This window comes from Microcaecilia unicolor, chromosome 4 (genome assembly GCF_901765095.1).
Source record: "Microcaecilia unicolor chromosome 4, aMicUni1.1, whole genome shotgun sequence".
Taxonomy (NCBI): domain Eukaryota; kingdom Metazoa; phylum Chordata; class Amphibia; order Gymnophiona; family Siphonopidae; genus Microcaecilia; species Microcaecilia unicolor.
In genome coordinates this window covers 366026966-366050555 of record NC_044034.1, presented here as the reverse complement: position 1 = coordinate 366050555, position 23590 = coordinate 366026966, and the positions used below count along the sequence as shown (strand labels likewise).

General features: G+C 46.5%; 1 protein-coding gene across 1 annotated transcript; it reads left to right on the top strand.

Moving 5' to 3' along the window:
• Positions 1-774: 774 nt before the first annotated feature.
• FUNDC1 (FUN14 domain containing 1) lies at positions 775-23590 on the top strand. The gene is made up of 5 exons (XM_030199703.1): positions 775-917; positions 1517-1673; positions 12630-12705; positions 16255-16383; positions 22978-23590. Exons 1-5 carry the CDS (start codon positions 893-895, stop codon positions 23053-23055), a joined length of 465 nt encoding a protein of 154 aa, XP_030055563.1. The 5' UTR covers positions 775-892; the 3' UTR covers positions 23056-23590.

The following is a 23590-nucleotide window of genomic DNA, read 5'->3' as shown; positions in this document are numbered from 1 at the left end:
GCTGGTGCCAGCAGGGTTCCCACGCCTGTTGGGCAACATTTTACAAGACCAGGACACTGCACCAGTGACTTCACAGTGAGAATCCTCAAAGGTAACTTTAAAACCATACAAGAACGTAAGACCTTTGAAGTCAGAATGATTGAATATTTTAACACCCAACAGAAAGGACTTAACAAGGACCTGGGGTTCCTAGCCCATTATAAACCATAAAGCTGTATGTCTCTGTTGATCACCCTCCCCTCACCTATCCACACCCACCCTGTTAGAATACCAATGATATGCTTTGATGTCCCCATGCATACCCCGTACCCAGTCCCACCCCCATCCTCCCACCCTGTCAGACTGTCATAGTAATGCTTGAACGTTTTCACTTATATACACTGTCAGCTAGCACATTTGCTTATTTCCGATCTGAGGAAGAAGGGCAACCTTCGAAAGCTAATCAAGAAATGTATTAAGTTATGTCCAATAAAAAAGGTATCATCTTATTTTCTTTTCCATGTTTTATTTCTATTGATAACCAATAAAACAATATAAACATCAAGGGTTTTCTATTGTTTTCAATAGGGATAGCACTGTTTTGTTCTGGCCACTATGGCGACAAACTCCGCCCACTGCCAGTGCCTTCAGTTCAGATAATGGGCCAGATAGGATCGTGCCGTCTCCTGTCATTAAAACTTCATTGATTAAACCTCGTTGGCCAAAACAAACCGAGGCAGAGCGGGAGGAGAGAGACGCGGCGTTCTTACGTCATCGCGTGTCGACGTCGTAAACAGTGCAGGCGGAAGTCGGAAGCGGTGGCTGGCGCTGCAGCAGGGTTCAGATATCAAATCCGGGGTTCAGACCGAGCCGTCCCTCGTGGTGTAAGAGGAGCTGTAGGGCTCTGAGCAGCATGGAGCGGCGGATCGGGAAGATAGGTACGAGGGCCACGGTTTCGGGGGAGGGGCAGGGTCATTGGTGCACCCGTTACTCAGTCTATAGAGGGCGCTGGCTTCTGTATGGTTATTCATCAGATTAACATGAAAATTACATGCCTGCATGCAAGAATCACTTTAGTAGATTAACATGAGAATTACCAATGCACAAGAATTCTGTCACAGTAACACGAGAATTACTCTCCCAGGTGCACGAAGCATATCACAATAACACGAGAATTACACACCGAGGCAAAGGTGTATCAGAATAACATGAGAAATTGAGAATTATATGCCTAGGTGTATGTATGACATGTATCACAATAACATGAGCATTACACACCTAGGCGCAAGAAGTGTACCAAAATAACATGAGAATTACATGCTTAACGTAGAGCTTCATTAGATTGTCATGAGAATTACACCCCTACTTACAAGACGTGTGTTGTGAAAACTTGAGATTTTAGTCTCCTACACACAAGAAGTTTATTACAAAAGCACTAGCATTGCACCCCTACACACAAGAGTTTCATTAATTGTTCAAAAGTTTCTCGTTTAAGAGATGAAAACAAGTTACATTTCGCTTTTTCTTCCATTTAAAGAGCATGACAGTGATGATGAGGCATATGAAGTATTAGATTTAACTGAGTACGCGAGACGTCATAACTGGTGGAGTCGGGTGTTTGGTCGCAATTCTGGTCCTGTTACTGAAAAATACTCCGTAGCTACCCAGTTAGTGATGGGTGGAGTGAGTGGCTGGTAAGAAATTTTATTTTGTAAGTACTGTATGTGTGAGGAGTTACTTATTAGATCTCACAACAAAAAATTAACAGTCATTATATTGATTCCCTTCGAATTTGCAGGTACTGATAGTGAATTATGGAGTCCTTTTACTAAGCTGCGGTATAAATTGGCGTTAGCATGCCCTTGTGTGGGGTTTTTCACGTGTACTAAGGCCATGTTTACCACAGCAGTAAAATGACTGATTTTCTGGGTTAAAAAAAAAAATTTTTATTCCTGCATATAGTATACTAGCCGTTGAGCCTGTTAAAACGGGCTGGTATTGGGGTTCTCGGAGGTCAACGCTGCCCCCCCCCCCACGAGGTCACTGCTGCCGTTCCCCCACCCCCGGAGTCGCCGCCAGCCCTCCACCTGGCCCAGGCCCTCTCTCTGCTACTGAACTTACATCCATTCGCCGGGAGGTGGATGGATGGAGTCGTGCATGGGGGGGGGGGGGGGGGGGGGGGAGTTGGTGGGAAGCACTGAGAGGGCTGGAAAAATTTGGTGGGGGGGGGGGAAGGAAAAGGGCATATGGAATAGAAGGGGATGGAGAGGAGAGGGGGATATGCTGCTCATGGATGGGAGGGAAAGTAAAGTGGGGCATGCATTTTTCCAAAAAAGCAAACATCCATGAGCAGCATCTTTTTAAATTTATTTAGTAGAGTATGGAAGAAAATGCATTTATGTATTTCACTGCTTGTGGGGGCTTTCTTTGGGGGGGAGGGGCTGGGCTGGCCAAGGTTGGGGATGGAGATCACTTGCGACAGGGATGGGTGGGGACGGGCTAGATTCCTATGGGGACGGGTTCTATTTCTGTCCCCATGCAACTCTCTACGACTCCCTTTTTTTTCCTCAGTGCAACTTCATCCCAGTCACAGCAAGTATCTTGAAGAGCTTCCAATGTTGCCTTGAGCCAGCAGCAAGAAGGCCACTGGGCGCCTCCTTGAGCCATGCACACTGCTTCTGTAGTCTATTGAGCCCCATAAGATCCAGAGATGGAAATTGGGCCAGAGCCTGGCTTTTTGGTCACTGTTATTTTTATTTATTAGGATTTATTTATCGCGCCTTTTTGAAGAAATTCACGCAAGGCGATGTACAGAAAGAACAATCTGGATGTAGGAAACAGAGAATTAAAGCACTAAAAATATTCAAATAACAGTACATAGTATTTAATTTATTTTTTGTAACTTAAACTTAGAAAGTGGGTCAGGCAGAGGAACCCAGGGAACTGCAAGCTGCTCATCAGATTTTCTTAACCTGTAGACTCATCTGTTCACATTTGCCTTTGCTGCTTCTCTGGGAGCTGCATTTAGCTTACTGGTTGCATCTGCTGAGAGTCAAAGGAAGAAAAATAGAGAAAAGTGGGAAAGAACAGAGAGCAGTCTGTTCTTTCCCACTTTTCTCTATTTTTCTTCCTTTGGTTCTCCTTTTTTTTTCTTATCATTTTAATTAGTGCTCCTTTTCACTCTGGTTATTTTCATTTTTGTAAACTGCTTTGGTTACATTGTCCTGAAAGGCAGATTAGCAATAGAACATAAATGAGCATCAAGCATTCCTCACTGAAAGACCCTGACCACAGCTTTTCCAAGTTAGGAAAGGGTCTTTTCCTTAGCATCCCTCCGCACCGGACCAGGATTGGACTGTTGGGTTGTGCCCGCCTACCAGCAGGTGGAGACTGAGAAAAAACTCTGACTCTAGAGAGCCAATAGGAGCCCTGGCCATGTGACCTTAGCCTCAGTATTTTCTCAGTCTCTCAGCAGGTAGGAAGTGAGCCCATTAGTCTCTCTCTCTCTTTTTCTCTATAAGATATTACAGATATATTTATAATACTTTTTCTGTGCCTGGAATCGTAATTAGAGGCTTGACAGGGTTTCTTTTCTTTCTTTGACAGCCTCTGGGGTGTTAAACTCGGGTGTCTCGAGTCCACCCCCCTTCCTCCCCATCTCCCTGGCTTAGCAGGGAAGGGCCGTCCCTTTCTCTGGAAAGGTGTACCGTCTTTGGGAGAGGCAGCCACTTTTAATAGGCAGCTGTTTTTAAAGAATTAAATCAAGTAAAAGAAAATTTAAAAAATTAATTCAAATGAAAGGAATTTAAAGGAAGTAGTTTTTGCTTTCCCCAGTCTTATAACGAGCAGGTAGCTCTTCTGTCTTATTCTGTTTGAAGAGTCTTTATTTTCTTTTCTGGCGGAGCTATTTAAAAAAAAAAAAGTGAAAAGTCAGCGTCTGTTACTTTAATCGGTGTTTTTTTGTTATCTTCATTATTTTTCCTCTGCTATCCGGCGTTGTTAGCGGCGGTAGTTGTAAAAAAAAAAAAAAAAAAGAGGCGCGAACTGTTAAGCGCGTGCTCGCTCTTGGACAGGTCTGTATAGCTTGGGAGCTGTATTGACGGTTCCTATCGGGCTAGAGGCTAAACCATGTTTTGTGTGGCATCGGAGGTTATCTGTTTTTCAGTGGCACGGATTTCCTGCTTCTTCGTCGGTCTGGTCAGTGGTTTTCTCCCCCAAACTTTATTCTTCTCATTTTGGCGCGCTTGGCCGCCATTGTTTTGCTTGCAGCTGCAATTTCCCTTGATGCGGCAGCGTTTTTCTGCTTTTACTGTGTTTGGCTGTTTGTGCAATGGAAAGGAGATATTGTTTCTCCGGTAGTTGGGGCAATTGGTAGTATATTTTCCCCGCAATTAATTTTTACATGTATTTTTCAAGCTATTAAAAAAAAACAAAAAAAAACCGAAATGTTACGATGCGAATGGCGCTCATTTTGTTTTTCCCTCTGTTTTTTCTCCGTCGGGGACTTTTTGGTTGCTAGCAATGTTGTGAATTAAAGTGCAGCTCAGTTGGCGATTTCTTTGTTCTTGGCAAGACTCTGATTCAAAGTGCAGCTCAGTCGGGAATTCTCTGTTTTTGACAATGGGGCGAATTAAATTATATCTCAGCTCCAAAATAACCAATTTCCTATTCCTTTCCCTTGTGTGTGATGTTTGGAGGAAAGGTCTTTGCTATTGTCTAGCGCAGTTTTTTTGGAGGTCCAGTGTGTGTTACTCTGTGTCTTTCTCATTTCCTGGTGAATAGGACTACATTGTCTAATAGTCAATTGATTAGTACTTTACAAATCTGGCCATAATATCTTAGTTCCTTTCAAGCATTTCCCTTCATGGCTATGATGTTATACAGTGTTTTAAGAACTTAACAAACATTTTCTATGGCATAGGCTATCTGGTTCAGGTGCCATTGTTTGGTACTTTACAATGCTGGACATAAGATCTTAATTCCTTTCAGGAAATTTTCCTCCGTGGCTATGTTCTTATACAGTGTTTTAAGATCTTAACAAACGTTCTCTAGAGCGTAGGCTATATGGTTCAGATGCCATGTGCAATGAAATACATTGTCTGATACTCAATTGTTGCGTACTTTGCAATTCTGGACATAAGGTCTTACTTCCTTTCAGCAATTTTCTTTCATGGCTATGCGTTCTCTTTGGCATAGCAGATGACAGCTGCATAGGCTACATGGTTCAGATGGTTCTCATATTCTAGGAGACTCAGTCCTGTCTACCGAGCACCCAGTTTTCTCAGATGCTTTAGAAGGCATGTTTTATTCACATCTTCTCTACTTTCCAACTGTCTTGGAGTTTCTCATGTGTTATCTTAGTTTTCTTCTAGGACTTACAAGATATATGTCCACTTAGGGAGTAAAGTTATCAGGTCAATTTGCATTTTCTCCCACTTAAGGATAGTGGGAGGTCCTCATGCCATCTATTTGTATTTTTGTTTCCTCTATCTATTCAGCCTGGGCACATGGTAAACATTCTGGTTTTGTCCAGTATGACCATCCATAACATCTGCTATCCCTTTCTCTTCCTTACAGATTTTAGGGTCTTGTTTCAAGCTTTCTTGACGTCAGGTACAGTCTTGTCTCCTGTGGCACAAATTCACCACCTTTTCCGTAATAGGTATTTTCCAAGTCTATTCTTTTTCATTTTCATTTTATTCTTCCTCTCTCCAGAGTTTTTTTCTCTTGGAAGGAGATTCACTCATTTTCTGTGCATTTTTTGCCATAAGGGCATAAGTGTTGCCATAATGGGAAAGGCCAAGAGTCCCCATCCTGTTTTCAGATGGGGTCAATCCAGATTGCAAATACCACATTCATATCTTGTGAGTGTGCATCTGTTCATCTCTGTACATCTCAGTGAGGAAGGAGGCATGACATGATACGAGGTTTGGGGAGATCCGGTAAAATTAAAGGCCAGTGTGTCTCAGTCCACGCTCAACATATGGTGATCCTTTCATTTTCATTCTATATGTCCTCATTCCAGACATTCCTTTCAATTGGAAGGGGATTCTTTCACTTCCTGTGCATTTTTGCTATTAGTATATGAGTATGGTCATACGGGGAAAGTCTAAGAGTCCATTAAGCCCAGCATCCTGTTCTCAGTTGTGGTCAATCCAGGTTGCAAGTACCACATTCATTTCTTATGGATGTGGGTCGGTACATCTTAGTACATCTCAATATAGGAGGAGTAATGTCCGTGATACGAGGATGATAAGGTCCTCATTACCAGTTTTGTTGCCCTGCTCTTCGGTCTCGCGTCGGCTCCGCGCACTTTTTTCTTAAGTTATGGTCGTAGTAGCAGCGGCGCTCATGAAACTACATCTCGTCGTTTCATCCTTTCCATAGATGTCTGGTTCATTACAGACAGTCTTATTGGCAGAGTTGTCAGGTCAAGCAACGGGTGGTGCATTTCGGGCACACCCTAGGTTATGGGGTGCATGTAGCCAGGTCTCTCATTTGAGCTCTCTTTTGAGCTGTCGTGTGATCTCATTAGATTTCATAGCATGTTTCTATTTTTTCTCTCTTTGTTTAGTCAAGTTGGCGCAGACTGTTTTTGTCTTCTCTACAAGCGTCCCACTTTCTGTTTTCTCTGGATGTTCTTGGGCCTTCGGCCATTACCTTGCTCTATTTTGTAGAGTAAAATTTTACTTTCTAGCTCCCAAGAAGGAATTTTTTCTTCATTCGCTTTGGAGTCTCGGTAGTCTTTTTTGGGCAGCTTTTCACTCTGTCAATTTCGTGACCATTGAAGAAAAAAAAAAAAAAAGAGTTCAGTGGATAGTACCTTAAGGGGAGGTCCCAGTTCTACAACTATTTCTTTTCGCTCTGACCTTCCATGTGCCTCGCTTACTCTCTTGCTAAAAAGACTTGTCAGCGGCAGAGATAGATGCCCTCTCGTATCCAGATATTTATCTCTGATGGAATTCCCTCCGCTCAGTTGGCCTCTGTATTCTCACTAGTGCAGCACTTGGGTCTGGTGGTTGAGATTGAGCATTCTTCCTGCAGGTATGCCGGGAGCATATACACAGTGACCAGTTTTTTGATGGCTGCATCTGTGAAAATATATATGTATATTTATAGTTCTACTACATAAGTACATATGTAATTCCACACTGGGAAAAGCTCAAAGGTCCTATTGAGCCCACCTTTCTGTCCACGGCCAATCCAGACCATGAGCACCTGGCTAGATACCTAAACGTACAAACATTCTATACATGTTGTTCCTGGAACTGTGTAGTGTTTTATGTTTCTAACAGATGAAAGGTACTAACAAGTGTCTACTGTTGATTTATTCCCGTTTTCACTAATTGGGGTCTACAACAAGAGTCTCAGGTGATTGGCTTGCAGAGGCAACAGCTACAGATGATTCTTTCTCTCTCAGTTGAATTGCGCTCTGAGATATGTTTTTTTTTTCATGTTGGGTAACTGCAGCGGCTGTCAGTTTATTTGGACCTTCAGTCTAGTTTGCAGCAAGGATTTAGGTACCTTCTTCTTCTGCATAGTATTTAACTGCATTCTTGTTTTTACCTATTTAGCTTCTAGTGATCAGGTACTTTCTCACTGACAGGCTTTACATACTTCCAATCTGTTGCTAGGTCAGCAATAGTGTACGATATCTGGAGTATTGTACTTCAGGATTTCGGTTTCCACTTTCTCAGCTGAGGTAGATTCATTGCAGTTTTTTGTTGCCAGGCGGCTCTGCTTCTACCTTTGTCATCCTTCTTTCAGTCGTTTTTTCTCGAGTCTCTCTGTCCTTTGCGCTGCACTGATGAGGTAGGGGACAATACTACTACTACTACTACTACTTAACATTTCTAGAGCGCTACTAGGGTTACGCAGCGCTGTACAATTTAACAAAGAGAGACAGTCCCTGCTCAAAGAGCTTACAATCTAATAGACAAGTGAACGGTCGGTCCGATAGGGGCAGTCAAATTGGGGCAGTCTGGATTCACTGAACGGTAAGGGTTAGGTGCCGAACGCAGCATTGAAGAGGTGGGCTTTAAGCAAAGACTTGAAGACGGGCAGGGAGGGGGCTTGGCGTAAGGGTTCAGGAAGGTTGTTCCAAGCATAGGGTGAGGCGAGGCAGAATGAGCGGAGCCTGGAATTGGCGGTGGTGGAGAAGGGTACTGAGAGGAGGGATTTTTTTCCTGTGAACGGAGGTTACGGGCGGGAACGTAAGGGGAGATGAGGGTAGAGAGGTAGTGAGGGGCAGCAGACTGAGTGCATTTGTAGGTAAGAAGGAGAAGCTTGAATTGAATGCGGTATCTGATCGGAAGCCAGTGAAGTGACCTGAGGAGAGGGGTGATATGAGTATATCGGTTCTGGCGGAATATGAGACGTGCAGCAGAGTTCTGAACAGACTGAAGGGGGGATAGATGGCTAAGTGGGAGGCCGGTGAGGAGTAAGTTGCAGTAGTCCAGGCGAGAGGTAATGAGAGCATGGACGAGAGTTCGGGTGGTGTGTTCAGAGAGGAAAGGGCGAATTTTGCTGATGTTAAAGAGGAAGAAGCGACAGGTCTTGGCTATCTGCTGGATATGCGCAGAGAAGGAGAGAGAGGAGTCAAAGATGACTCCGAGGTTGTGGGCAGATGAGACGGGGAGGATGAGGGTGTTATCAACTGAGATAGAAAGTGGAGGAAGAGGAGAAGTGGGTTTTGGTGGAAAGACGATAAGCTCGGTCTTGGACATGTTCAGTTTCAGGTGGCGGTTGGACATCCAGGCAGCAATGTCGGATAAGCAGGCCGATACCTTTGCCTGGGTCTCCGCGGTGATGTCTGGTGTGGAGAGATACAGTTGGGTGTCATCAGCATAGAGATGATACTGGAAACCATGAGATGAGATCAGGGAGCCCAGGGAAGAGGTGTAGATTGAGAAGAGAAGGGGTCCAAGGACCGATCCCTGGGGAACACCAACAGATAAGGGGATGGGGGTGGAGGAAGATCCATGAGAGTGAACTTTGAAGGTGCGGTGGGAGAGATAGGAGGAGAACCAGGAGAGGACAGAGCCCTGGAACCCAAATGAGGACAGTGTGGCAAGAAGTAAGTCATGATTGACAGTGTCAAAAGCGGCGGATAGATCCAGGAGGATGAGGATGGAGTAGTGGCCTCTGGATTTGGCAAGGAACAGGTCATTACAGACTTTAGAAAGTGCTGTTTCTGTCGAGTGAAGAGGGCGAAAACCGGATTGAAGCGGATCAAGGATGGCATGAGAGGAGAGAAAATCAAGGCAGCGGCTGTGGACTGCGCGCTCAAGTGTCTTGGAGAGGAAGGGTAGGAGGGAGATGGGGCGGTAGTTGGAGGGACAGGTAGAGTCTAGTGATGGTTTTTTTGAGGAGTGGCGTGACTACAGCATGCTTGAAGGTGTCGGGGACAGTTGCAGTGGAGAGAGAGAGGTTGAGGATATGACAGATGGAGGGGGTGATAGTAGGAGAGATGGTGTTAAGTAAGTTGGTGGGGATGGGATCAGAGGAACAAGTGGTGCATTTTGAGGAGGAAAGAAGGCGGGCGGTTTCCTCCTCGGAGATATCAGGAAAGGAGGAGAAGGAGGTCTGGGTTGGTTGGTTGAGGGAGAGGGTTGAAGGGTGAAGAGGAGGAGGTGGCTTGGTAGTGAACTCAAGGTTGATCTTTTGCACCTTGTCGCGGAAGTAGTCAGCCAGTGATTGAGGAGAGAGTGACGGGGGGGTGGGAGCGAAGGTAGGGGACATGTTCAGCGTCGCTTGGACTTTTCAGCTTCAGCTTTTTTGCTTTGTAGTCATTCTATTTAGTTTATTGGCGGTTCTTGGATCGTCAAGCTTTGGCTTCGTATTCATCCTAGTTTGGGTGTCTGCAGGGACTCTACCACATTCTCAATGTCTGTCCCTCCCGTAAGATTACTGCTTTGGTACTTCCCAACAGTCCAATCCTGGTCCGGTCCGGAGGGATGCTAAGGAAGGAGAAATTAGATCTTACCTGCTAATTTGCTTTCCTTTAGTCCCTCCGGACCGGACCAGGCCCCTCCCATGTTCTGTCAACTCTTTAGATTCTTTTATTAAGTTTGGAAGTGTATTCGTTCCTTTACCACATGTGGAATGTTTAAAAAAAAAAAAAAAAAGACTTTGCGTGGTCCATACCACTTCTCTGGTGGTTGCTGGTGAGCTCGGTTGCTGGAATATATATAAAGCCTTAAATATGTCATACCACTTCTCTGGTGAGAGTTGCTGGTGAGTTCAGTTGCTGGAATATATATAAAGCCTTAAATATGTCATACCACTTCTCTGCCGAGAGTTGCTGGTGAGCTCAGTTGCTGGAATATATATAAAGCCTTAAATATGTCATACCACTTCTCTGCCGAGAGTTGCTGGTGAGCTCAGTTGCTGGAATATATATAAAGCCTTAAATATGTCATACCACTTCTCTGCCGAGAGTTGCTGGTGAGCTCAGTTGCTGGAATATATATAAAGCCTTAAATATGTCATACCACTTCTCTGCCGAGAGTTGTTGGTGAGCTCAGTTGCTGGAATATATATATATAAAACCTTAATGGGTCATACCACTTCTCTGGTGAGAGTTGCTGGTGAGTTCAGTTGCTGGAATATATATAAAGCCTTAAATATGTCATACCACTTCTCTGCCGAGAGTTGCTGGTGAGCTCAGTTGATGGAATATATATGAAACCTTAAGTGAGTCATACCACTTCTCTGGTGAGAGTTGCTGGTGAGCTCTAATATGAAAGGGCCATGCCACTTCTCTGGTGAGAGTTGCTGGCGAGCTCTAATACAAATGGGCCATACCATTTCTCTGGTGAGAGTTGCTGGTGAGCTCTAGTACTCGGTTTTGCCGAGGAATTTGTGGCTGCTAGGATTCCATACGGCACAGAAGTTCTTTCTTTCTTTCCTGCTTTGTTATTCAAATACTGAGGCTAAGGTCACATGGCCAGGGCTCCTATTGGCTCTCTAGAGTCAGAGTTTTTTCTCAGTCTCCACCTGCTGGTAGGCGAGCACAACCCAACAGTCCAATCCTGGTCCGGTCCGGAGGGACTAAAGGAAAGCAAATTAGCAGGTAAGATCTAATTTCTCCTTCATGAATAAGTTTTGTTCAGTTTTGGAAAGTGCCCCCTGTATACAGAAGGTACAGGCTAAGATTGGCATTTGGGAGGGATTTGTTAAGAAGTGAAGGAATCGAATGCTTGGGGAGCATTGAACAACAACAACAAAAAAAAGCTATGAATTGGTCAAATACAAATTCCAGCACAATCAGATCCTTCCCTAGTAAGTGGAAGGATAAGGTGAAGTCCAGAACAGAGGACTGGGACGTGTTGCAAGTGGAGCTCCAGTGACTGCATAATATTATTCGATGTGTTGGTTCTGGGAAACTTGGAGTCATTGCAGTTTATGATCTGTTTATTGCATCAACAAAAATGATCCTGCAATGCCTGAGCTTTTGAGACTGTCGAGGTCCTTTCTTTACATGTGTCAAAGAGCCTACGCAGCCTAAATTTTATATACTTCAACGTCTTATCGAATCACAGCATGAAGTAATTTAATTGACTTAAACTGTGCAGTGTAGGATTGTCACTTATCAGAGTAGTATTACAGCAACAACTGGGTCTCTTTCAGCTGGGATCCTGTTACATTGCATTAGAACAGGGGTTCTTAACCCAGTCTTTGGGACACACTTAGTCAGATTTTCAGGATACCCATAAGTACATAAGTATTGCCATATTGGGGCAGACCGAAGGTCCATCAAGCCCAGCATCGACAATTGTCAATCCAGGTCACAAGTAGCTGGCAAGATCCCAAAACAGTTCATTATTCTAGAAATAAGCAGTGGATTTTTCCCAAGTCCATTTTAATAATAGTCTTTGAACGTTTTGTTTAGGAAGTCATCTGAACCTGTTTTTAAACCCCGCTAAGCTAACTGCTTTTGCTACATTCTCTGGCAACAAATTCCAGAGTTTAATTACACATTGAATGAAGAAATATTTTCTGCGATTCGTTTTAATAGTATGTAGCTTCATCGCATGCCCCCCAGTCCTAGTATTTTTGGAAAGCATAAACAGACGCTTCACTTCTACCTGTTCAACTCCACTCATTATTTTATAGACCTCTATCATATCTCCCCTCAGCCGCCTTTTCTCCAAGCTGAAGAGCCCTAGCCGCTTTAGCCTTTCCTCATAGGGAAGTTGTCCCATCCCATTTATCATTTTCATCGCCCTTCTCTGTACCTTTTCTAATTCCACTATATCTTTTTTGAGATGCAGTGACTAGAAAATATTCAAGGTGCGGTCGCACCATGGAGCGATACAAAGGCATTATAACGTCCTCATTTTTGTTTTCCATTCCTTTCCTAATAATACCTAACATTCTATTTGCTTTCTTAGCTGCCGCCCACCCACAATGAATATGCTTGAGATAGATTTGCATGTGCTACCTCCATTCTGTGCAGATCTACCTCATGCATATTCATTGCGGGTATCCTGAAAATGTGAAAAGCTAGGTGTGTCCTGAGGACTGGATTGAGAACCTTTGCGTTAGGATGATGGTGGCAGTGGAATTGTGTGTGGGGGTGGAACAATGGATTCATGCTACAGTGAGTTAATTGTGTTTTTTCCCCTTGTTTTTTTAAAATGTTGAAGGTGTGCGGGGTTCTTGTTCCAAAAAGTTGGCAAACTTGCAGCAACTGCAGTAGGAGGCGGCTTCCTTCTGCTTCAGGTATGTGGTATTTCCGTTTCATTTATGTGCCATGATAGTTGCGCTCGTTAACTATGTGAACAACTCATGCGGTCAGAGTCTTTTATAGAAATATAGGGCCCAATATTCAAAATGATTTACCCGGGCAGGGGAGGCTTAGTTAAGGTTTAACGATTTTTATTCAGGATCAGACATATCCAACAACTATCAACAAGTCTAGACAAAAACATGAAGCGATTACATGACAGCAATCAAGCGTAACAGAATAATAAGCAAAAACATCATACAGCAAAATGTTGGATAACACACGATCTCATTTTTTGTTTTGTGAGAAGACTCCGGTACCCTCCCCTCTCATTACCCTAGTTTCCTTTCAAATTTAATGGTTGTATACAAGATCACCCCCCTCCCCCCAACCCTGCTTTACCCATAACTTAAATATACACGGAGATGACCCAGTGTCTGGGCTCTTATGACCCCCAGGCCATCTTTGAAAGGATAACGTCGTATTCCCAATCCACCCTCTCCTACCCAAGCAGAGAACCCCAAAACAACCCCTACTGTAACAACTTGGGAAACACTCTGAAACCTGTTCAATACTGCACTTCTTGCTTTTATTTTATTTATTACATTTGTACCCCGCGCTTTCCCACACAAGGGAGGCTCAATGTGGCTTACATAGTAACAATATAAAGAATTACAAGTCATAAGAAGAATAAACAGTTTGTAGTAAACGCAGAATAATTTATTTATTTATCACATTTGTATCCCACCTTTCCCACTGATAGCAGGCTCAAAGTGGCTTACAAAAATATTGTAGTAAGTTACAATGCAAGAAGTACAATAATGGGGTTAACGGATAAGTAAATTGAACATAGAAGGAATTGGGTGCCTTTTGATTTACACTGCACCCTGACCGTGTCTGTGGGGGCTTCCAGTCTGTCCCCCACTGCCACAGACTGACAATACCCCGAAAGCTCCAGCATACCAAATTCTCAACTTTTCACCCAAGTCAAATCAAATTTCACTCTAAGTTTCTATGCTACAGAAGCTGGAACGTTTTGTCCCATAAAAATGCACTGGGTCATATTAGTTTTTTATGGAGACAGGGGCCCTTTTACTAAGCTGTGCCCGTGTGCCAATTTGCAGTTACCACCTGGTTACGTGCGTCCGAAAAATAATTTTTATTTTCTGGCTCGCGTCGGCTACGCACATCAAGTGGCATTCTACATGCGTAGGTCATTACCGCCTGGTTAACGTGTGAGACCTTACTGCTAAGTGAATGGCTGGCGGTAACGTATCAGACCCAAAATGTAAGCTCTCTTGAGCAGGGACTGTCCTTCCCCATGTTTAAACTTGTACAGCGCTGCGTAACCCTGGCAGCGCTATAGAAATGCTAAGTAGTAGTAGTAGTAAAATGGACACGCGCTAATTTTTATTTTGCCCTATGTCCATTTTCGGCAAAAAATGTAAAAAAAAAAAAAAAGGGGGGCCTTTTTTTTTACAGGAGGGCTGAAAAATAGATCTGCACGTACCCCAAACCCGCACCTACACTACCGCGGGTCATTTTTCAGCGCACCTTAGTAAAAGGAACCCTCAGTTTGCAAGTAGGGGAGGCTCAATTAAATCACACAGAGCGGGCAGGAGGGAAAATTCAGTAGCAGTTAACTGGGCAGCGCCGCTGAATATACCTTCTGACTGCCGCAGCACTGTCCAGGTAGAGCTGTATGGACTGGAGGCAGAGTCTGGGTGGAACCGGAAGGTAACGCAGGCATTGGCAGTATTCAGGGCCGGTGCCTACATAGCTAACTGGGCAAGTCCGGACCGCTTAAGTATCAGCTATGCGGGTACAGAACTGAATATCGGCTGTACCTGCATAACCTCCAGGTACCACTGCTGACCCAGATATGGCCCAGCTGTGGTCTAAATTAACTGGTGGTGGTCAGTATTATAAAATCGCTGTCGCTGAGTCAATATTCGATACTTTATAAAAATATTTCCACCCAGAACGAAAGGAATCCTCCACGGTCCACACAGATAAGTGACTTCAAAAAGTCCAGCGTATCTTGAAAATGGTGATGTCGGTAGAACATCAAACCAAAGATTACTGAACATGAAAACAGAGAAAATGATGGCAAAGACTGTATGGTTTATCCAGCCTGCCCTTTCATATCGACTGTTAAGCTCTACAGTCGCCACCTCTGTTTCTTTCTTTAGAATATTTATAGACTGCACCTGCACCTTTGCAAAGCAGGTTAATACCCTTGTGTTTTAGTTTGTTGGATTTTTCTGTTTATATAGTTGAAATTCTTCTTGACCATAAACTGGGATGTAATCTCATGGCATAAACCTAACATTTGCTGTCAAACCAATATGCGGGGCCGTCTGCATGTTTGAACAGCAGCGCTTGCTACAATCTCCGAAATATTGTTACCTCTTTCTTAGCTCATTCTGGGGTCCTTTTACTAAGCTGCAGTAAAAAGTGGCTTGCAATAGTGTAGGCGCGGGGTTTGGGCAGTCAGAAATATTTTTCAGCGCATGTAGCAAAAATGCCTTTTTTTTTTTTTTTGCTGAAAATGGACGTGCGGCAAAATCAAAATTGCCGCGCGTCCATTTTGGGTGTCTGACCTTACTGCTAGCCATAGACCTAGCGGTAACAAATCAGCGCATCTGCTATGCGAGTCCGAAAATAAAAAATATTTTTCAGACACACGCCAAAATGAAATTACCGCAAGAAGAATGCGGTAGTCGGGCGGTAAGTTCATTTTTGCACGTTGGGTGGCTTGCTAGTTACATTCCTACGACTACTACTTTTCATTTCTGTAGCGCTACTAGATGTATTCCTAGCCCCATTTATTTTTCTCATAATACTCTTAACTTTGTTTTTGCACTTTTCATCCCTTTTTTTCAAAAGCATCTTCCTGTGTCATTTGTCAGTGTGATCCCTGCGTGAGGTTCTGAGGAACATCCGATCTGCAGTCGCCCATGCTGTATTCATGCTTAACGTGTATCAGTGAGAGGTTTGCCTGGAGTTTGCTCCCTGACAGAAGGCTCAGGTAGCTGCATGGAGCATCCTGTTTTTGTTTGTCTTTGGCCTCTCAGATGAGGAAATAACCTTGCAGTTTTAAGGCAAGGATGGACAAACCCAGCAGGAGTCTCTTCGCTGGCATGCAGCAGCTGCTGTAAAGTTGTATTTATTGTTCACTGAGCAGCATCTGGATCAACACTGCATGAAAATGTTGAGGATGGAGAACAAGCAAGCTGTGTTTTTGAATCTGAACTGATTCTTTAATAAATCTGTTTCCACAGCTGTTGGAGATATTTGGTTATATTTTCTAATAACACAAAAATATTTTGAAGCTCCGTGTTTTTAAAAACAAAACACTGCTTTAAAAATAGTATTTCACAACCTCGTTTGCTTCCTAGAATGGTTAAGTGCATATGATCTTATTTTACATATACTGAGCTTTCCAGTGTTAGATGTTTAATATCAAAGTGTTTACCAGGTTTGTAGTGTCTTTCTGTCATGATTTTGGTCTTTTCACAACAGTTCTGCTTATGCTTTTACAGATTGCCAGTCACAGCGGATACGTGCAGGTCGACTGGAAGAGAGTTGAAAAAGACGTCAATAGAGCAAAGAGAAAAATCAAAAAGCAAGCAAACCAGGCAGCCCCTGAAATCAACAACCTGATTGAAGAGGTAGGACGTGACATGGAACTCGTCCTGGTAAAGGTGCGCAGAAGCGTTGCCAACAGAGCTTGGCTGAATCGAAGTACTCTGCTCCTAGTAGTGCCGTGTACCTCAAGCAGAAGAAAAATCTTATTTTTCTGCACAAATTTTATCACATGGTTTACCGACACCACCTAATTTGGTTCCAAAATATCCAAACAAAACAAAAAAGAGGAACCACCCAATGGTTGAACAAATGTCCATGTTTACAAAAAAAAAAAAAAAAAAAAATTCCTTAGGGGAAAGTGGCCTGCGCTGGTTTAGATGGTATATTGGACGCACGTAGGTTCATTTTTCAGCGCACCTGGAAAAGTCTTTTTTTTTTCGCCGAAAATGGATGTGCAGCAAAATGAAAATTGGCGCACGTCCATTTTGGGCCTGAGACCTTACTGTCACCCATTGACTTAGCGGTAAGGTCTCATGCTTTAACCGGGCGGTAATCATCAACGCGCATACATTGACGATTACCGCCCGGTTAGTGCCGTTCACTGGAAAATTTTCAGCGCGCTTGCTGAAAAGCGTACAAAATGAAATTACTGCCCAGGCCACATGGTAGCCAGGAAGTATACAAACCAAATTGGCGCACGCGTAGACGCCTACGGGGCTTAGTAAAAGGGCCCCTTATTTAACTGTTTCAATAAGAAGGTAAAATTATGTATCATACCTGATAATTTTCTTTCCATTAATCATAGCTGATCAATCCATAGACTTGTGGGTTGTGTCCATCTACCAGCAGGTGGAGATAGAGAGCAAACTTTTGCCTCCCTATATGTGGTCATGTGCTGCCGGAAACTCCTCAGTATGTCGATATCAAAGCTCCATCCGCAGGACTCAGCACTTAGAGAATTACACCCACGAAGGGACACTCTACCCAGCTCACCACCGCCGAAACGGGGGAGGGGAATTAACCCAGCTCATCCCCACACAAGTGGGGGAGGGGAATCCGTCCAGCTCATCCCCGCGGAGCGGGGGAGGGACACCACCCCGCCGATGCGGGGGGATCTGGCTTATCCTGCAACCGCGGGAGGAGCTGACTGACCCTAACACCGCCGAAGCGGGAGGGGTACAAAGCTGCCCTACAGCCGCACGAAGCGGGAGGGAGCGCCGGCAGAATTTATGTCTCAATCCAGCCCCGTAAAACGGAGGGGAGAGGAATGCAGCAGCTCACTGTAACACAAACTCGTCTCAACTCTTGAAGAATCCAATTGAAAAAACTTGAACACGAAGTCCTCCTGAAGTAACTGAAGACTAAACTTGAACCTGAAATGCAACCAGAATATAAACAGTACAGATATCTGGGAGGGGCTATGGATTGATCAGCTATGATTAATGGAAAGAAAATTATCAGGTATGATACATAATTTTACCTTCCATATCATCATGCTGATCAATCCATAGACTGGTGGGATGTACCGAAGCAGTACTCACCCAGGGCGGGACATAGAAATCCCTGACCGCAACACTGAAGCTCCAAACCGGGCCTCCGCCCGTGCAGCCACAGTCAAGCGGTAATGCCTGGAGAAGGTATGGGCCGATGCCCAAGTTGCCGCCTTGCATATCTCTTCCAAGGAGACGGACCCGGCCTCTGCCATCGAGGCCGCCTGAGCTCTAGTGGAGTGAGCCTTCAGCTGAATAGGCAGCACCTTCCTCGCGGCCACATAAGCCGCTGCAATGGCTTCCTTGACCCATCTTGCCACTGTAGGCTTAGCAGCCTGCAGACCCTTACGAGGACCTGCAAACAGGACAAACAGATGATCCAATTTCCGGAAATCATTGGTCACTTCCAAGTATCTGATGACGACTCGTCTCACATCCAGAAATTTGAGAGCAGAGTATTCCTCTGGGTAGTCCTCCCTACGAAAGGAAGGGAGACAGAGCTGCTGATTCACATGGAAGCGAGAAACAATCTTGGGCAGGAAGGAAGGCACTGTGCGAATAGTCACTCCTGCCTCAGTGAACTGCAGAAAAGGCTCTCGACATGAGAGTGCCTGGAGCTCGGAAACTCTTCTGGCTGAAGTGATAGCCACCAAAAAGACTGCTTTCAACGTCAGGTCTTTCAGAGATGCCCTCGACAAGGGTTCAAAAGGCGGCTTCTGCAAGGCTCTGAGCACCAGGTTGAGATTCCACGCAGGCACCACTGAGTGCAGAGGAGGGCGCAGGTGATTAACTCCCTTGAGAAAGCGTACCACATCTGGCTGCGAAGCCAGGGAAGCACCCTTCAGGCGGCCCCTGAAGCAAGCCAGAGCCGCTACCTGGACTTTAAGGGAACTGAGCGACAGGCCTTTCTCCAGACCTTCTTGCAGGAACGCCAGCACTGAAGAAATTGGAGCAGTGAAGGGAGAAAGTGAGCCTGCTTCACACCACGCTGCAAAGGTACGCCAAACCCTGGCGTAAGCAGTAGAAGTAGAGCGCTTCCTCGCTCTCAGCATAGTGGCAATGACCTTGTCTGAGAAGCCCTTCTTCCTCAGACGCTGCCGCTCAATAGCCAGGCCGTAAGACCAAAGGGGGAGGGATCCTCCATCACCACGGGACCCTGATGCAACAGGCCCTGCTCCACTGGCAGCCGCAGAGGGTCATCCACTGAGAGCCTGATCAAGTCCGCATACCAGGGACGTCTGGGCCAGTCCAGACCCACCAGGATTATCCGGCCCGGATGCTTTGCCACCCGGTCTAGTACCCTGCCCAACATGGGCCAGGGCGGGAACACATAGAGAAGCTCCTGTGTCGGCCACTGTTGGAGAAGAGCATCTACTCCCAGAGATCGAGGGTTCCGTCCTCTGCTGAAAAAGCGCGGCACTTGGCAATTGGCCGATGACGCCATCAGATCTAGGCTCGGCTGGCCCCAGCGCTTCGTGATGTGCAAGAACGCCTGAGCCGATAACTGCCACTCTCCGGGATCCAAGGTATGGCGACTGAGAAAGTCCGCCTTGACATTCATGACTCCGGCAATGTGGGCCGCCGACAGCTGTTCCAGGTTCGCTTCCGCCCACTGGCATAGATTCATGGCTTCCTTGGCTAGAGGGGCACTCTTTTGGTACCTCCCTGGCGGTTGACATAGGCCACAGCCTTGGCATTGTCCGACAGGACCCGTACTGGCTTCAACGCCAGTACCGGGAGGAACTCCAAAAGCGCCAACCGAATGGCTCTGAGTTCCAGGAGGTTGATAGACCACTTTGCCTCTGCAGGAGACCAGAGCCCCTGTGCTGTCCTTCCCAAGCAGTGGGCTCCCCAGCCCGTCAAAGAGGCGTCCGTCGTGACGACAATCCACTCCGGGGTCACAAGAGGCATCCCTGCAGACAACTTGTCTGTCTTCAGCCACCAGCTCAGCGCCTTGCGCACTGCTGGGTCCAAGGGAAGGCGCACAGCATAATCCTCCGACATCGGAGTCCAGCGCTGCAGCAGAGAGTGTTGTAGTGGCTTATATGAGCCCTGGCCCAGGGCACTACTTCCATCGTGGCCGTCATAGAGCCCAACAGCTGCACATAGTCCCAAGCCCGAAGAGGAGAGGCTACTAGGAACTGGTCCACCTGAGCCTGAAGCTTGACAATCCGATTGTCTGGCAGGAACACTCTGCCCACTTGGGTGTCGAATCGAACTCCCAGATACTCCAGGGACTGAGTCGGGCGCAGCTGGCTTTTCTCTCAGTTGATGATCCATCCACCCCAGGGAGCTCAAAAGAGCAATCACCCGGTCCACAGCTTTGCCGCACTCTGCATAAGAGGGGGCTCGGATCAACCAGTCGTCCAGATAAGGATGGACTTGTACTCCTTCCTTTCGCAGGAAGGCCGCGATGACCACCATTACTTTGGAGAAGGTCCGCGGAGCAGTAGCCAACCCGAACGGGAGGGCTCTGAACTGGAAGTGTCGGCCCAGGACTGCAAAACGCAGAAAGCGTTGATGAGGAGGCCAGATGGGAATATGCAAGTACGCTTCCTTGATGTCCAAGGATGCCAGGAACTCCCCTGCCTTCACTGCCGCTATAACAGAGCGGAGAGTCTCCATGCGAAAGTGCCGAACTTTCAAAGCCCGATTGACCCCTTTGAGGTCGAGGATAGGCCGTACAGAACCTCCTTTCTTTGGTACCACAAAGTAAATGGAGTAACGTCCCTTGCCAAGCTGATTTTCTGGCACCGGAACGACTGCACCCAGGCGGATGAGATTGTCCAAGGTCTGCTGCACTGCCACAGCTTTGACCAGAGACTTGCAGGGAGAGAGTACAAACCCGTCTCTTAAGGGTCGGCAGAACTCTAGCTTGTAGCTGTCTTTGATGACTTCCAGCACCCACGCGTCTGAAGTTATTGTGGTCCACTCGCCCAGAAACGAGGACAGCCGTCCTCCAATCTGCACTGGGGCGTGGACCAAGACCCCGTCATTGGGTACGAGACCCTGGGGGAGGACCGGAGGGCGCACCTCCGGGACGGCGGTCTCTGCGAAAGGAATGCTGCTTGGGGGACAAAGTTCCTCTTGAAGGAAGAGGGGGCAGAGGAGCCCGACTTGCCCGGGCGGTACCGACGGGCTTCCTGAAACCGTCCTCTGGAGTTACCGGGGCGAGCACTGGCCCGAGCCCTGACCTCTGGTAACCTCTTGCCCCTAGACGTGCCGAGATAGGTCACAATTTTGTCCAGCTCGACCCCAAAAAGCAGCTTGCCTTTAAAAGGCAACTTAGCCAGGCGGGACTTAGAGGCGTGGTCAGCAGACCAATGTTTCAGCCAAAGCCACCGCCGCGCAGAGACTGTCTGAGCCATACCTTTAGCCGAGGCTCTCAAGACATCATACAGTAATTCTGCCAAATAAGCCAAGCCCGATTCCAGGGCCTGTCAATCAGCCCTCAAGGAAGGATCCGAGGGGGAAGCCCGCTGCACAATCGTCAGGCACGCCCTGGCCACATAGGAGCCGCAAACTGAGGCCTGCAAACTTAAGGCAGCCGCCTCGAAGGATGACCTTAAGGCCGCCTCCAATCTTCTGTCTTGGGCGTCCTTTAGGGCCGTGCCACCTTCCACCGGCAACGCCGTTTTCTTAGTCACCGCAGTGATTAAAGAATCCACGGTAGGCCAAAGAAAGGCTTCCCGTTCACTTTCAGGCAAAGGATAGAGGCGGGACATAGCCCTAGCCACTTTGAGGCTCGCTTCCGGGACATCCCATTGAGCCGAAATTAAGGTGTGCATGGCATCATGCACGTGGAAGGTTCTAGGCGGGCGCTTCGTCCCCAGCATAATGGCGGAGCCAACAGGGGCTGAGGGAGAGACGTCCTCTGGAGAAGAAATCTTCAAAATGCTCATGGCCTGCAGTAACAGGTTGGGCAAATCCTCTGAGCGAAAGATCCGCGCTGCAGAGGGGTCATCCGCTCCATCCGAGCGGGAATCCGTCTCCTCCAAGGAATCCGCAAAGGACCATTGGGAGAACTCAGATACGCTGCCCTCATCTACATCAGAGGAGACAAAGTCCTCTAAGGCCTGGGAATCAACCCGAGGGCTTTTACTTCCGGGGGCCTCAACCCCTTTATCGGACAAGGGAGAAGGGGCAGCGTTCTGCATAAGGAAGGCCTGATGCAGCAGCAAAATAAACTCGGGGTAGAAACCCCCCAGACTGTGCACTTCAGCCGCCTGGGCCACAGCCCTAGACGCACCCTCAACCGGCGCTCGTAAGAGCGGGGGAGAAACATGCTGCGCATCCAAGATGGCGTCCGGCGCGACACTCCGCGAAGGAGCCGCGCGGGAAGAACGGCGCTTAACTTTAGCCGCTTTTTTGCCGTCGCCCAAATCAAGGGCGGCCATGGCATTAACGTCTCCCAGCTCAAGGGCGGCCCAAGAAGAAGCCGTCCGAGCAGCATGGCCGGCCAAGATGGCGGAGGCGAGCAGCGGGGGATGGGTGTTTATGGCGGGAAAAACCGCCGCACCAGAGGAAGACCCGGGACACTGACCGGCCTCCGAACTGACACCCAACAAGGGCGAGTCAGACTTTAAGACCCCCGCATCCCCGCTAGAAGCGCACACGCGGTCCGGGGAGCGATTCTTTGCGCCCTCGCCCTCCGACGCCATAGGCCACGTGGAGATCGATCGAGGAACCCCCTGCCCGCTATAAAAAGGTAAAAATTACCTGCTTCTGGCTCCGAGCTGTAACGACCTGGTGTCCCAGTGAGTAGCTGCAATAAATGTTTAAATAAACGTCGAAATAAACGCCCTTAAGGACGTTCAAAAAAATTTTTTTTTTTTTTTAACGGAGCCAGCGGGAGGGGGGAGAAAAGGAGGGACCTGGCGCCACCAGGTTTGCACTTGCTCAAGAAGAGCCCTCAACCCCAGGTACTCAACAAAACCTAAAAATTAGGCTTGGAGACCTAGCCAGAGCTGCTGCTGTGTGTGACCACCACCTGCTGAGATAGAGAACATACTGAGGAGTTTCCGGCAGCACATGACCACATATAGGGAGGCAAAAGGATTGCTCTCTATCTCCACCTGCTGGTAGATGGACACAACCCACCAGTCTATGGATTGATCAGCATGATGATATGGAATATACGTTGTCCATGTTGCTCTTGTTAACATTTCCCTTTTAATTCTGTTTCAGTCGACAGAATTCATCAAGCAAAACATTGTGGTGTCCAGTGGGTTTGTGGGAGGCTTTTTGCTAGGCCTCGCTTCTTAAAGACCTGCCCAGTGGAAGTGATACCTCACAACAAATGAGCTAAAAGAAAATCTGCAGTAATTGTGAGGTATGAATGGAAAGGAAGGCGCATGTAGGCCAGTAAATATGTGGGGCCAGAAGAATGACTGTTTGGACAATTCAAATACCTTTACATAGCCATTATGCCTCCAAAAGCTTGGCAGAAAATGAAGTGGAAACTAAAAGAAGGACGCTGAGTGTGTGCAGCAGCTTCCACTTAATCTGATTTGTATATTTAGTATTATTAATGTGGAACTTAGATTTTAGTTTTCTTTTATTTATTTATGTTCTCTAATCTATGTGGTAATTGTCTTGTAAGGAGAGCAAAATGTGTGTTACTCACTGTACCCTTCATGCTCTGATTATTGTAGTGCCAAACATTGCTGTGCATTGTCACTTTGTCCCTAGGCCTGACTGCTTAAAAGGATTTTATTTGCATTAGGCTGAACAGTTGCAAAAGAATATATTTCTAATTATGTGCTAACTAAAAATATGCATATTAAAGGTGAAACTGAAA

Excerpts from the sequence above, each read along its gene's own strand:
- FUNDC1 (XM_030199703.1), top strand. The coding sequence starts at position 893 with ATGGAGCGGCGGATCGGGAAGATAG. Across the intron at positions 918-1,516 it reads GCGGCGGATCGGGAAGATAG|AGCATGACAGTGATGATGAG; the intron begins GTACGAGGGCCA and ends TTCCATTTAAAG. Across the intron at positions 16,384-22,977 it reads TCAACAACCTGATTGAAGAG|TCGACAGAATTCATCAAGCA; the intron begins GTAGGACGTGAC and ends ATTCTGTTTCAG.